The sequence below is a fragment of the Dufourea novaeangliae genome, unplaced genomic scaffold (assembly GCF_001272555.1).
Source record: "Dufourea novaeangliae isolate 0120121106 unplaced genomic scaffold, ASM127255v1 scaffold115, whole genome shotgun sequence".
Lineage (NCBI taxonomy): Eukaryota > Metazoa > Arthropoda > Insecta > Hymenoptera > Halictidae > Dufourea > Dufourea novaeangliae.
This window is the reverse complement of record NW_015373998.1, coordinates 1,825,757-1,841,694: the sequence shown is the minus strand read 5'-3', so window position 1 is coordinate 1,841,694 and position 15,938 is coordinate 1,825,757. Positions and strand designations below refer to the sequence as shown.

Here is a 15,938-nt window from a genome sequence, read left to right as displayed (position 1 = left end):
CTACATACTGTTATGTACGTGTAAATATACATATAACTATTTTGTAACTCTCAACACGATTTTGTAAAACTCCCATTTTTAATCGAAGCATTTATAACGATATGTCATGTATGTATACATATACATATTTTTACCATATCGTTTACCAAATTCAGCAATTACTTTCATTTGTTATTAGAGTCTCGTGATATTTTTGGTAAAAATTTAAACGAAGAATAATTACATTCATATCAATAAGCAGTTACGGTTAAATAAATAATCATTTTTGTAGATGAATGTTATTTATATACATATGTATATATGTACAATATACATACATTTTTTTGTAGGTTAAGTTACTGTAATTTATAGATATATACATGATTTTTCTCAATTGTTAGACGTCATCGTATTTGTAACAAGTGTCTGTATTAATTTTTCGTGAAGATGGCCTGGTTGTCAGGTCTCGCGGACAAGGCAGAAAATTTATTAAATAAAATAGATAAAAATACCGCGGCAGTATTAAATAAAGATAAATATGAAGTATCACAGTCTCAACTGACAGAAGTTACGTGGACTCCACCTGAATTACGGTAAAGAATCAACTATTTATTTGTTGGTTGTATGAGTTTGATGTATAAAATAATTAAATGTTATTTGACATACAGCTAAATATATGGTCGTGTCTACGAAAATTAATGAAACGATAATCTGTAAGCTTGTTAAAGTATTTGTATCTGTCAGTTAATCAAAGTACTAAAATATGTTTCAAATATTTCAGTCTTAACACACAAGAAGAAATATCTCTGAAATCTGCTTCAGGATCAACAAATCAATTTCCTTATGTTCGTTCAGTACCAAGTCTTTCTTCATTGGCAACAAATTCTATTGTATCTAAAGATGAGGAACTTCTCACATTTTTAAATACACCTGATTCAAGCCCAAAGAAAACTATGGCAGAAGTATCAATGTCGCCACCAACACCCTCATCTCTTATGGTTGAACATCCTACTGACACTACAGATTCTGTATCAGAGTTATCAATTCATAGTGGTCGTTCAAGTCCTAGTCTTATGCATACATCTGTAGATGTTCCAGATGATCTTAATCATGATATTATAAATACAAGGGATGAAGCCTCTTACAAAAATGATATAGTACATAAACTAAATAATGGAATAGCAGGACAGCAGATCTTAGGAATTATGTTGGATAATGGTAAATACAGATTTTGGTTTTAATTGATTTATGTGGATTTAGAAATCTTGTAAATATTTAACATTCTTTTCTTTAGAGGGTAGTGTTGTTGAAAGACAATTCGATGTTGTGTCACAGTCCGGGTATGAATATGAATCAAAGCCAGAAATATTGGAAGTAAATACATTACATTCATCTCATGATAAGAATATAAGAAAATACCTAAAAGAAGTAGAAAGGAATTTGGAGGAAAAGAATGAATTACTTGGAAAACAAGAGACAGATCACCAAAAAGAAATTGTAGTGTTGAATGAAAAGTTACAGTCTTTGTACATGGAAAGAGTGCAGTTGTCGAAGCTAGTGATAGAATTACAGTCTGCTTTAGAGAGAAGTAGATTGGAATTAAATTCCACTAGATCAGATTTAGAACAATACAAAGCCAGGGCACTAAAGACATTGCATGAAAAGAAAAAATTAATAGCAGAATTAAGAAATAATGAGTCTACAGAAGTAGATGATACAATGGTCATGGAATTAAATCAATTGAGGTAAACTACTAATGTACCAAAAATAAATGTATAACTGTTTTTCTAAATTATGCTGCATTAAATGATAGGCAAGAGCGTGACACATTCAGAGAAGAAAATCAACAAATTTCTGAACAACTGAGGATAGTACGAGAGGAATTGATGAATGCTGATGTGAAGTTGGAGAAAATGAGACAAAAATCTGCTGAGGCAAATATACAAACTCAAGAAATACTTGCAACAGAAAGGCGTAAACGATTAGATACAGAAGAAAATTTAAGATTAAGCTCAGAAGTATGTTAATAATCAACTGTGTAGACACAGTTTAAATGATTCTTACCACTATAACGGGATGATAACTGATCCCAACGTTGTTTTAGGAAATAAGAACTTTAAAAGATCAAATAATTCGTCAATGTAATCGTTACACTAAACAACTGCAAAAGAATGAATCTGAAATTGCCAAGCTTAGGATGAAATTATCGACACAATCGACGCCGAGCGACGACATGAAAACGAGATTAGAATCTCTCACGCAAACTTTAGTTTCGAAACAGCAAGTGTTGGAAAGTTTACTTACTGAAAGGAATGCTTTGAGATTACGGTTAGAAAAGATTGAAGTGAGTTAACGCATTCTTGACATGCACAGTGTTCATTTTTACAAACTCAAATGTTTTACACTTATTTCCACAGCATGAATTTAGAGATAGTCGACGTAATGTATCCTATAATATAAATGATACAGATGATGCAAAAGCTCAAGTACCGACATTTTTAATGGAAACCCCATTTGACACTGGGGTTACTAGAAGAGTAAAACGAGCTTATTCTTCATTAGATGCAATTAGTATACGTACAGGAGTGTTTCTAAGGAGATACCCTCTTGCAAGAATTTTAGTATTAATTTACATGGTAGGTCTCGATACATGTATTACCATAGATATTACGTTTCTAATATAGTACAATTAACCCATTGTAGGTGTAGGTTTGTATATTTTCGACAACATAATTTTATCTGTTCGAACACTTGTAAAAAAGTTCTGAACACATTCCTTGTTGACCATTAGCTTGCAATGCACATAGAAAATGGTTCACCGTATAAATAAAATTATACTTTCTTAAATATATTTTTTACAGGCACTACTACAATTTTGGGTTCTGGTAGTTCTTCTATCGCAGTCACCAGAAGCACATTAACGTTCGACATTTACAATATGAGAAAGCATAGTTTAATTAAATGTTCGATACTTTAGTATAAATTAAAAGTTTTTGTAAATATAACATTCTAATAGTACGTATAAGTTACTGTTATATAATTGTTAATTTTTTTTAGCATATATTTTCTCCGTTACTGTTCCAATAACGGGTCCGCTGAAACAGAAAGAGCGAGTGAGCGTCGAGACAGTCGACAAAAATTTAATGCCTACATATCGGTGAGACACACCAATGCAACAATCAAACTTCTTTATTTATCTAACTAAATTATATCGTGTTTGGTCTTATTTTAATCAGAACAATCTCACCAATATGTTAATGAAAATTTCACCCAAGAATAAAAATGTTCGATCATTGCATTAGTGTTGTCTCATCGATACGCAGATTTTTAATCTTTTTTTTTTTGACTCCCAACTTTCAGTAGGGACACGGATGAAGGAGAAACTTTTGTGGAATATACCTAGCCGAGCATATGGAGAAAATTTTGTACGCTCTTTAGACAACTATGTTGTGTATTATAGAATATTAAAAAGTTTATAGAAACGTAAGCTAATTTTTGTGAACGCATTTGAACATAACAATTTCAGAAATAGCACTTACAGAATCTCAACCTGTTTGGCTAGTGTATTATGCTTTTGTATGTAGTTATTATTAATACGGCACAGAATTGCGGTTAACAAAAAATATTTATTTACCTACATCATCGTTTATTTTTTCATTACACAGAAAGGTACACAGCATGTTATTATAATCATGATCAATATAATGTATTTCGTCGGATTTATCCTAAGAAGAGAAATAAATAAATGAATACTTTATTGTATTTTAATTAGGTTTTCATAAAACATTTTAAAGAATAAGCATATTTTTGTTTCTTAATTTAATGATATAATTGATGTTACAAGTTATAACAGAATTTGGCATCAGTTCTAAATAATTTATAAGAATATTGTAATGAGTAATAATATTAACTGAACTAAAGTGTAATTTATGGTAGTGATTTTATAGAATTACGAGTTTATTTTGTAATAATGTATCTATTACAATATATGATCCTTAGAAACTGTTAAAAGAATAATTACCAGAAATTTTTCGAAAATCATTTTAATCTGTGATTTAGTTGCATAAATGTTTTTCCGGAAGCCACTTAAGTGTATTGTACGATGCATTACCACATAATAGGATTGCTATCATTGCTCATGCATCATATAGCATTGCCCAATTTTGTATTTTTTATTATTATTAGTAATATCTAATTTAGTTCATTATTACTGTTGTGTATTATTTAGCATGAATACAAGACATGAAAAGGAACGATTTGATGTGATAAGGGTTTGTGGCATGCAAATAAAATTTAGACCAATTACTCTTTGTACTTTTTATAAGTATTAGATAAGTAACAACACAAGATATGTTTCACTTTGTAAATATAGTTATGCATGTACCACAATGTTTTAATATATAAAATTATAAGAAATAACCGATTATGGTCTACAATTTAATATCACACGTCTGTCAAGAATGTTTAATGTTACTACGATGTTAAGAATATTAATTTAAGTCTAGAGAAATTTACTGTTACTTTACAAAGTCAACATGGTTATAATTACATGCAATGATTTAAGTAGTGCTTAAGCAGTGTAAATTATAACTATGTGTATTGCTTATGTAACCGGGACATAATATATGTACACTCCTTAGGCACAAATTTTATAATTAGATCACTGAAAACTGACTAATATCTTTTTAACTATGCCTGTAAAACAATGCAATTTAGATATTACAGGTAAATGTAATAATCTGTCAGGCATTAATTGAGTTTCTGGTAATTAAATTCGTAGTCTGTACTAAAATATAAGGACACACTACTCTAAAATGAAAAATATTCTATTTTATGAATCTTTTTCTACAAAATGTTTTTTCTTTCACAGAGTTTATTTATTTTAAAATGATAAACGTTATAAACTGTTTTTGAGTAAGTTCAATTTAAATGTTTGAAATTTACTCTCCAATAATTTACAAATTTTATCTTTTTTTATTCCTTTCCCAGATACCACATGGCGCCTTGAACACGCCCATTTTACGGCTATTTTAGGTTTGAGACGCCTTTAAGCCGTCTTTAAGGTGTTATGTGCTATCTAGGTAAATTTTAATGAAAAAGTAAATTTAATTTATATGTCAATTTAAAGAACACTGAAGCAACGACTGTATATATGTATGTCAGAAGGATTTGCTAAATCCACATATATGTATAGTTTAGATTTTAGATCAACATTTGTAAACTATATTTTCGAAATACTATGATTATCACACAATCACGAATTACGTCACAAATGGAGGATTAACATTGCTTTCAGTTTTGGTAATTATAAGTAAATATGTCAAAATGTATATCACTCATAATTTTTGATAATTAATGTAGTTCGCTAGATGAAATATATGTGTATAGCAAACGTTTCTTGAAATTATACTAATTTTCACGTTTCATAAGTACTGCATTTACGAACCGTAAACGCATTTAATACGCTGATTATTGTATGAATATCTTCAGATTGCAATAAATTAATTCGTACGAGTATTTATATACAATTTGTTTCAATTGTATCAGTAAATTGATGGAATCTGAAATCTGAAGTTTAAACTTCGTATCGTTATGATTATTTTGAATCTACATATTTCTATTGTTTCGTTACATTATTTATGAATAAATTAAATACGTTTATTAAATACGTTAATACGTTCTTATAGCGTTTCTATTCCAATTAAATTTTCGCGATCGACAGAAAAAGAGATTTTGTTACTATAAGTGCAAATACAAAATTTCACAGCCACGAATTTGCAGAGCGTTTTTGTTAAAAAATGCTCACGAGTAAAAATATATTAGATGAAAATTTCGATCTGAAAGTAAAATTAAAATAATCTTGTATTATGTCTTTTACAAATGCTCTGCCTTCAATGGACTATAGAATGAAAATATTAATATTGATATTTAATCAATTATTTCAAATAATTCTACTTTAAATTCTACTTCATTGTAATATATTACAAGTTCTGTTGATTTTTATATAATGATATTTGTTTTAATGCTTTAAGACTTTAAGAAATTACTTCACTGATATATTCAAGCTTCTTCAGTTTAGAAACCATTACATAATGTTTCCTAGTTATTAGTTTGAACAAATGAGATTGTGCTAGTGAAATTAACTTTTCTGATATTACTAATACAACTTTCCCTGCAGCTCTTTTGATAAAGCTGTACAATGTAGAACCTACAAACTATTGTTCTAAATATCTTTCTTAGAAAGTACTAACTTCAAATTTTTAGTGAAATCGTCCAGCATTTTTTAAAAGACATTGCAGACAAGTTTGTATATTCTCTTGATGTGCTACATCTTCAAATTTCACTTACAACTCGTACTTAGTATTGTACTTCTCATAATAAAATGTTTGACAAACAATAAATGCAAGATTAAATTAATGAGAATTCGATTATTCATTCAGAAACGTAATAGCTGTTAAGTAATATAGTCCATATACAAGATGAATTTAAAAGGATTACAAAATTAATATTCCTCATTGCAAGAATAAAGATTTAAAATAAAAAGTAATTTTTTATATTGCCATAGGTTGCAATTTAATAATTACTCCACGATGTTCAAGAAGTATCAAAATAAACATTTTTCGTAAGGTTGTTCTGACATTCAATAAATACCTTAACTCATTATTCGCATATTAATTTAGTCCCTTTAATTCGGGAGTAATCGGATCTCACATTCATAGTTCAGGATTTTACCGGTATTGCAGATGCTATCAGGACATTTTCGGCTTGAACTCTCCACAGACTCATCTTATATGCATATAGAAAGGAAAAATGAGGCAATGATAATAATGATTATGAATGATTTCTTACATTAGATCATCCAAAACCGAACATTGATTCCGAATTGTTCGAATGTGAAAAATAAAACGCAATAAGATCACAACGATTAAGTGCATTCAAGCATCGTTTCTATATAGTTATCTATGTCGCGCAGTCAAGAAACGATTTTATCATCGTCCAATACTCGATGGTCAAAGCGTGTGTACAATCTTTCGAAAATTTCTCATTGGTGCCATGTCGAGATAACCTCTCGCCTGTGCACGAAACTTTATGTTTATGATTCCTCGTTTTCGGACGAGGAGAATTCATCTAACGACGATTCTTCATCGTGCTCACTGCTGCCGCAACTGGATGTGACATCATAGGACGAAGAATACGTAGAGCCTGGGGTCGGTGGAAGAGACGGTAGTCTTGAGTATGTCTTTTCCGTTGTGGAGGACACGTCTTCGTCCTTGCAGTCCGAGTCATCGTCTAATCTTTGTTGCGTGGACTTGTTTTCGGGATTATTTAGAACAGAGTGGATGAAGTCACGAGTCTCCGCGCTCAACGCGTTTACCTTTTCTTGAAGAATGTTGTTTCGTCTGACCAAAGCCATTGTACGCACGACAATGTCTAGAAGACCTACGGAGTCGTGAGAAGAAAATCGGAATTATTCTTCGCAGTCAAATGAACTTTATGTTTCGGGGGTGAATGAACTTTTCCAGTGTGTTGGTGTATCAATGTACAGTAAGGATCCGTTAAATGTTACTCATCGAGGGTAATTTCCTCCGCGGTAACAGAATAATTGCAATTATTCGTATGCTCACAGCAAATTAATGATACGTACAGGATATAATAAAATAGATAAATATTCTTATGTTTGTTGGTAAACGAATACATCTGTATGCAATAAAACTGGATTTGAATGTTTTGGATTTATTTACGTTCTTATAATACTCGATCATGTGTTAGGGACGAGATTATGTATGTATCCTCACGAGCAAACTCGGCTTCTGCTAGCGGAAAAAGGTGGCGTAAGAAAAGGGACTCTTCCCATTTGGTAAATTTCAAGTATTGAAATAAAAGTTAAATTGAATGTTAATTTGACATAAATTTCAGTAATTCCCGATACCAAGTGGTAGGAGGATTTTCCAGTACACCACTGTTTCCCCTAACGGAAACCAAATTTTTACGTAGTATAGATGAATGGCGCGAATAATTCTATCATTCAATATGTATTCACGTTAATTTCGTTGGTAAACAATACGACGGAAACCGTACCTTTCCGTCGTGCGAGAAAGACTTTCCAGTGTTCCCCCACGTCCGCCGGAACTCGAGCCGAAACGGTCGGTAAGGAAGAACTGACGATCGTCGGGCCGCAGGAATCGTTCGAATACTCCGGCTCCCAAACCGGACTTTCCGGTGGCGTTAACGATAATTCCTCGTGGACCGCCGGATTCGATTCTATCCTCCTCAATTCTAATCTCTGGTGCTTCTCGACCGCCCCACCGGAAGAAACCCGTTGCCGTCTGCGTGAACACGTGATCGCCGATTTTCTCACCATTGGGAGCTCCGAAAGGCAAACGGTCGGAGCCATTTTGCGATAAAAGTCTACAATTAAAAGATAAAAAATAGTTGTATTACACACTTATAATGTATTTATCGTCTTCAGTTTAAATATTGAGCAAAGAATCGTGTAAGTAGTATGTATACTACATATGTCTCGTGAAATTTGGGATTTGCTCTCTAAAAAATCGAAAGCCTCTGTGGCTCTCTCTCTCTCTCAGTAATATAATTCTTCTACTTTCTTCTCTATTTTTAGAGGATGAAAGGCTGGAACATATTTAGAACTTAAATTGTGCTATCAGTTTATTAAACAGTCGATTACTTATTGGGATACTTGAGACATTAAAATGGCCTTTTTAGAACACAGTGCCCCAAGATCTTCAAATTTTTAATGAAATCTTTAAAATGGATATTCTAGAATACTGTTAATAGCTCCAGATACTTTTCCTTGAAGAACAATTTTAGGTTTGTTCATCGAAACTGTAATTTTACTGGTAGGTTACTTTACATTACTACAAGTAGAAGCATCCAGCAATGATCAGACACGGCAAGTCGTCATATAAATTTTCACATTCCATTTTCTCGACGATAGAGCTTCATACTATCCATTTTTTTTTTGTGCAAAAAGAATCATTTTCATTTCCATTGTGCCACGAACAGCTGAACCTATAAATTCGATCGATCGTTTGCTCATCGATCGACAATGCCGATTCCTAGATTATGATATTCGAATTTTTATGGTTGACCTCATTCGTTCATAAAGTGGGCATTTTAAATAACCGTGTTTGGACGGTGCCTCCAACCAGAGTCTATCGACCGCGGTAAGTGTCCTATTAGCGATTTAGAACGACACCAGCCGTCCGCGCGTAATTTGACGAAGAGCGAACCTAATCGATGACCTAAATATGCAGAGCTGCGATGCGCTTTGGCGCGCAGACACGCCTGTGGAAGCGATTTTAACGGTGATTAAGGGATCCATCGAACGGGACATTCATTAAAGAAGAGCTCGAATTTAGTCGGCTTTCATTTAAACGCGGATAGATATCTATTTGAAGATGTATGGAAACGGTCTGTTATGTCTGTAACACTAGAAATAACTAAACAATGCATTGTTTCAAGTCTTTTACAACTTTTATTGCAATATGAAAGTGACGGAATTAGTTAATTTTTAAATTTGTATATTTTCAAAAGACTGTCATGTTTATCGGGCCGATAGAAATAGATACACGTTGATCGTCGATATTTCTAGCGTGAAAGATTAATCAAAATGTGTCGTGCACACGAAACTTTGTTTTTTATAGTGTCTCGAATACCGCAGTACCGAGGCTCGAGTTATTAATATCGGCAACAATAGATGCAAGAAAATAATGTACCTATTTAAGAAGAATAATGAAAAAAAAAGCTACTGTTTGTTTGAAGACCGAATCAATTAAGTGGAAATGTTAACAGGAACAGTTGTCGAGGTTCTCATTGTTTATACATCAATATACATTCGGAAGTGTTAACAGTGTTACGTATACTTTGCGAGATAAGGTACCATCATATAAATCTTCTGTTTCAACGATCAAGGCAAATAAACGGGGTTTACCGGGATTTATGCGCGGGTCGCGAGTCTTTAGCCTGAACGTACAACTTTTCTCTTCGCTGTTTAAAATACACTATTTTAAATCGACACAATTTGTAACCTGTTAAAGGAAGAGGGCGAGTTAATTCGTCATGTACCTTCGGACAATTTGTCTTTCTTCTTAAAGTAATAAATAGACTGGTTGGTATAATTTATCGCAAATTCTATTAAAAACGAGTGAAGTGTAGTCAAATAAAAACGTTTGATACAAGAATCAGTTTCCTTTTCAATGAATAAATCATTAATAAAGGAAATATCTACTTCCTTTGATAAATTTAATAATTCCTTTTTCTTTCATTTCTGCTTTTATAAATTAATCTACAAAAGTATGAAATTGCACAAAAGTCCACAGTTTAATATAATAATAAGAAAATTGAAACCAATTTTACTATTCGAAACTCTGGATTAGTAACATGAGTACGTAAAGTACACTAACAACATCAGATTTTATTATTTATTAATATTCCTTTAAAACGTTTGGTAAATATGTAATGTATGTTATTATACGATAAAATATGTTATTGAAGTGCAGGAGCAGACACGTGTCAGGCGTGGTCAAGGTGTGAAATACTGGCTCGTGGCGATATTATTAGATATTTACAAGTGAAAGTCCCGTCTCCGAGTTGGTCGTTTATAAATAATTCCCTCGTGGTAAAGTAAACCCGATGCTTCCAAGCTAATAAACGGATGGGTACGCCCTATTTTCGATCTCAAAGATGTGTCTCGTAACACATTCACTTTCGTGACCACGATCGCTAACGTTCGCTTGCAGTCATGTTTACGAGTATAAATTTGTCCACTTATTGCATTTGTGTTCTATCAGATTATCGCAATTACAGTTCGATAAACCCTTGAACAATTTGAAATCGGATTCTGTCAATGAAATTTAAAGAAACAACATTTCTTCTAATGTTATTTCCATTGTTTCTTCTCTTCGAATCGAATTTCACTTTAAAAGAGTGAAAAAAATACTTATAATAATTAGGAAGACAGTACACAGAGAATCAGCAGAATACAAGATAAACTTGTATGCTTGAACACACTAATTCTTGTAACATGTAACAGGAAGCAAATACTTAGAAAGACATGGGTATACATGAACTCATATTCTACAGAAATATACCAATTTTATTTTCAAGACACGAGACTTTATGTTAAATATATTTAAAAGACGGTCACTTTTCTAGAATAAAGAAAGCCAAATGAGTATTAAATATATTTCATGTAATAGTTTCAATTAGAATTCGAAAACATAAATTTATTTATCGTGTTCTACGAACCTGTTTTACCGTGTTATATGAGCACTGTTATAATGTTTCCGCCGTGTTGTACAGGGTGTCATGTAATTGGTAGTACAACTGGGTAGAGGGTGACTGTACGTGAAAAAATAAGTCGAAAATATAGAATAAAATTTTGTCATTTGAGACTTCGTTTTCGGGAAAATCAACTTTGAATAAATCTGAAACGGGTGTATTCGTCATAGTAGATATAAGTAGAAACGGAATGCAATGAACAGACACAGTAGCCTCCTATTCAATTGCACAAGTATCCAACAGATTTTCCAAATCGATTATCTCGAAAACGAAGTCTCAAATGGAAAAATGTTACTATATATTTCCGACTTAATCTTTTACGTAGAGTCACTCCTTTCTCGGTTGTATCACCAGTTACATAACACCTTCTATACATCCGTGTTACATGTGGGTCTACTGTGGCTAGCTTATTTTTCCCAAATTTCTGCTGAACTCTTATTTCTCGAGAAAGAAGTCCCATATTCAACACTTAGATCGCAAATTTTTCATATTTGTGGCACGAACGATTATCAAAATCTCAGTGTACTAAGAAAAAAGTAGTGACATAAAACAGTAACGAAATGTTTATTCTGTTCGCGACCAGATAATCTCCGATAAATTTCTGTTTTAATTTCGGTGTATGTAAATACAAAATAGTCAAAGGTAGAACACACGTTCAGATCACGTTGAAATCATACACTGCTACGTGATTTCACGTGACATTCGTAGAGCGTGTAGAGCCGACGTAAAAATTTCCATTGTCTTACATTTGTTGGAAAAAAATTACAATTCACGTCACGTTGTTTACAAATAAGTGTATATGTAAATATGCAGGGATCGAAAAAGTTATGGAATCTTTCCATTTGGTTTTATTTAAAACATAAGCTCCTATGAGAATAGATAAATAAAAGTTCTAGGAAATGAAAGTTTTACTTTGAATAGAACTTATAAAATATAAAAGTAAAAATTTTTCTATAACGGGAACAGATATTTTGTTCATCAAAATTTAAAAACTTCTCAATCATTGTAACGAATACTGAATACTATTTAATGATTAGTACCAGAACAATATTAAATAATTATATTAATACGATGATACTGTTATAGTTATAACATTATCTCGCTGAACAGCAAAAATTATATAGTAATAAAATATGTAGTATGTATAATATTCATATATTCTATTATAGACATATACATACATATTATATTAAAGAATTTCTATGTATGTATTTCAGTTCATTTAGGATTATAAAAAGATGTTATTTAGGTATTATTCTTGACAAGATCTCCTTTCTGTTCACAACTTCTTATGAAACTATTAATTACTTATGATTTCCATATACGATAATCTATAATTAAATAAAACTACCAAATAGTTTGGTACTTTTATTTATCTCATGGGACCTTTTTTTAATAAAAATTCTAAAACAGCTTATTTCCATGGAACTTTTATTACACAAATTCTACAATATCTGTTCCATCAGAACACTTTTAAAAGAAGTTACTAAAGGTCATATTTCTTTCCATAAAAATTCCCCAGGAACAGATATTCTCTTAAACGAAACATATAAGTTCCAACAGAATTTTTGTTTTAAATCAAAAGGTAACTGTTTATTTCGATCCCCGTAAATATGTATGCAACGTGATAGCATATGATTTTTACGTGACGTGACATTACCGTGTTTCTACCTTAATAGTCAACTCGATTTTGCTGATGGGGGTCGAAGGGACGTTTACCTCTCGAACGTGTGTTCACGTGACCCAGTAGGTGTCTCACGGGACCGATCGACGCGTCCGATAATGTTAGAATATAACGCGGTGGTGGCGGGCGCGTGTCCTCGGCTATGAATTACACGTGTGCACTCCCGCGTACCGGTTGGCGACACGCGATCGATGCAGGCGCGATGACCTGATTACCGTGAACGTTGCTGCACGTGCCTCTGCACCACAGAAGTGAAGCAACGGCGTGCGAAGCGCCCTCCCCCATGCCCCTTTTCAACTTCACTCGTCTCCCCACGAGTTGGCCGCTCCGACCGTTCCACCGGTTTGACCTCGGATTTCGTCGCACCACGTGCGGCGACCGTGAAACAACACGAATGAACGCCTACTTATGCATACATATAGGTATACACACACGGAAGAACGGATGAACCGACTCTGTGTCGGCGGGCGGATGCAACCTACGAGAATGCACCGAAGCGGAATCGATCCTCGTGCTCCGGAAACGTGAGCCGAGTTTCATTCGAATTGTCATGAACAGACTGCACATTTTTCTACGATATGACATTTTGTGAAGTGATTCATAAAGACGAGAACAGAGGCAGAAAATTCTTTCGTGTTTCAATCCGTTGATCACTTTATCTTTTTGGTACCTCGTACAACAATTTTTTTCTTCAAAAAATCATGAACCAATTATTTTAAGTAGTCTTAATTGAATTTGAATAATTTTTTTTTGTAGATATTGTGTTTGCTCACGATAAGTACCAGCATTAGTAGTCATAGGGTCATTCCACGTGAAATCGGACATTTTTTGGAGTAACATTTTGGATTTTGTTGATACTTGGATATGTCAAGTAAGCAAAAGTATGCGTTTGGCAGGTTCTACGTCCCCCTCTTCCACACCAGTGGTGGGGATAACACCTAGACAATAATCGTGTAGAATAAGCCAGACGATAATCGAGAGGAGTCTGTATATAAACGTACCTTAAAGGATTTTACAAAATTTTTTAAATTAATGATTTTACAGCTGTTTGAAATAGAGTGTCAATGTTTTTTCAATAAATCATAGATGTTGAACTAACAAACTGATCAAAATGAGTTTTGTGGATGCTTAATTTTCATATGACCCATTTTCAAATGTCCCTATTTTTTAAAATTTGTCCATTAAGAGGACAGAACTACAGTTATCCTCTTTTTTTTCAAATGTTTAAATAGTGTATTCCTTTTCAAAATTTTAAACATTGTATTTCTTTAAAACAATTGCAAAATAAATGGTTAAAAATATTTTTTTTAAGTAAAATAATTTTTATTATGTACTCTTATATCTCCACTGTAAGCACCCACAAAGTTCATTTTGATCAGTGTATTAGTTCAACAGCTATCATTTATTAAAAAAAACGTTGACACTATATTACAAACAGTTGTAAAATAAAATATTTTGTAAATTTTCAAAAATCTCTCTAGATACGTTTATATATTACTAATGACTACAACACATCCAGGTGTCAAAAAAATCCAAAATGTTAATCCAAAAAGTGTCCGATTTCGCATGGAATGACCCCACAGTAACAGTTTTTCTAATGCTTGGATGTCATTTAAAGGAGGTTCGTACTGCTGATCGTCGAGAAATGTTGCAAATATTGTTATTAAAGTGATAATGTAGGCGTCCACTGTAGTGGACAAATTCAGTTAGCGGGTTAAACTCCGGACAACACACTGGTACGAATTTGCATCATCGAATCATCGTCTGTAACATTCTATCTGGCTAGCGAAAATGTTTCAAATTTTCATAGTTAAACAATTATTTCTCACTTTTGAAATTATTACCATTGAATTTCTGAGGAAATATTTACTCTAAAAAATATGTTATATGAGTTTAATTTGCTCTTATTCTTTTCGAGTTCTTACGCTGAGGTGAGGTGTGGTTTTCCAGAATAAAATAGAAAATTCGTTGCATCTGATGAAGCTTTGTCCGCATTTCACAGAGCCTTATATAGATTATAAATTTATAAAATTCGCGCAGTCTAGTCAGCATTGTGCGTCGCGGATTGATCAAGATTGTGACGATACTTCCATGGAAGTAATCATGAGTCAACATTATTGTATTTGAATTCTTCGCGTGTGGTTTTCATGCGATAAGGATTTGCGTGTAAACCAGAGTTAAACCACTTACTGTTTATACTTTGTATGAATCTTTAACAAGTAACAAACGTTTCAAATAAGTTTAATATAAATATTTCACTTACTCCCCAATAGTTTATCTGTTTATTTCTGCACCGGTGACTATCAAAGTGACTTGAGTAGATCGAGGAAGTTTATGCAAATTCACAATTTTAGATCCGAATATTTAAAAATTAAAATTGGACAAGAATTTCAAATTCTGTATCTACTAGTAGAGGCTTTACTGCAAATCTTCATTGTATTGCATTTTCCAATTTAATGAGTGCTATAAATGCATAAACATCCGCAGTCTAGTCACGTCTCCATAACATTTGAACTACATTGTGTTCTATCAATCTATATATATTACAATAATATAAAACCATTCTTGAATAAGATAGGTGTAATTATATCGAATAATCGTATTAATATTCGTATTCTACTACAGATTTTAACTTCACATTAGAATCATGACAAAACAATATGTAGCTTGAAATGTACAAATATTATGATTTAGTCCACTTTCACAGTCACCAACAAATTAATGGCACAACTTTTGTTTCGTCGTTAGATAAACATTTCAAAGATTATTAGACCCAGCCGTAGGATTACGAGGATCAGACAATGGATCTCAACGTACTCAAAATTTCAAGTAAACTCAGTTCCTCTAGAAAAAAAAAAAAACAAAAAAAAGAACATAAAGAGGGGTCATTTTTCATTCGTGTAGGAGTAGGAAGATCTCATAATCCAAGTGAATGAAATATATTCCCGAATCCCGTTGCCGCACAATGTAATCA

The 15,938-nt window shown here is 32.6% G+C and overlaps 2 protein-coding genes across 3 annotated transcripts in view; one reads left to right on the top strand and one right to left on the bottom strand.

The window, feature by feature from the left end:
* The first annotated feature begins 25 nt into the window (after positions 1 to 25).
* Positions 26 to 3,243, top strand: LOC107188111 (golgin-84). Of its 2 annotated transcripts, none has more exons than XM_015576359.1 (8): positions 26 to 108; positions 381 to 572; positions 761 to 1,197; positions 1,274 to 1,724; positions 1,793 to 1,997; positions 2,084 to 2,323; positions 2,397 to 2,615; positions 2,841 to 3,243. In XM_015576359.1, exons 2-8 carry the CDS (start codon positions 427 to 429, stop codon positions 2,898 to 2,900), a joined length of 1,758 nt encoding a protein of 585 aa, XP_015431845.1. In that variant the 5' UTR covers positions 26 to 108; positions 381 to 426; the 3' UTR covers positions 2,901 to 3,243. The 2 variants fall into 2 exon arrangements, with proteins under 2 accessions (XP_015431845.1, XP_015431844.1); XM_015576358.1 differs by having other exon boundaries at positions 330 to 572.
* Positions 3,244 to 6,947: 3,704 nt separating this feature from the next.
* The window catches only part of LOC107188103, a 31,749-nt gene continuing 22,758 nt past the window's right edge, over positions 6,948 to 15,938 (bottom strand). The window contains exons 2-3 of the mRNA XM_015576350.1: positions 8,059 to 8,388; positions 6,948 to 7,419 (exon numbers count right to left, since the gene is read on the bottom strand). Coding sequence (XP_015431836.1) covers positions 7,073 to 7,419; positions 8,059 to 8,374 — 663 coding nt within the window. The 5' untranslated portion in view covers positions 8,375 to 8,388 and the 3' untranslated portion in view covers positions 6,948 to 7,072. The remainder of the gene's footprint in view (positions 7,420 to 8,058; positions 8,389 to 15,938) is intronic.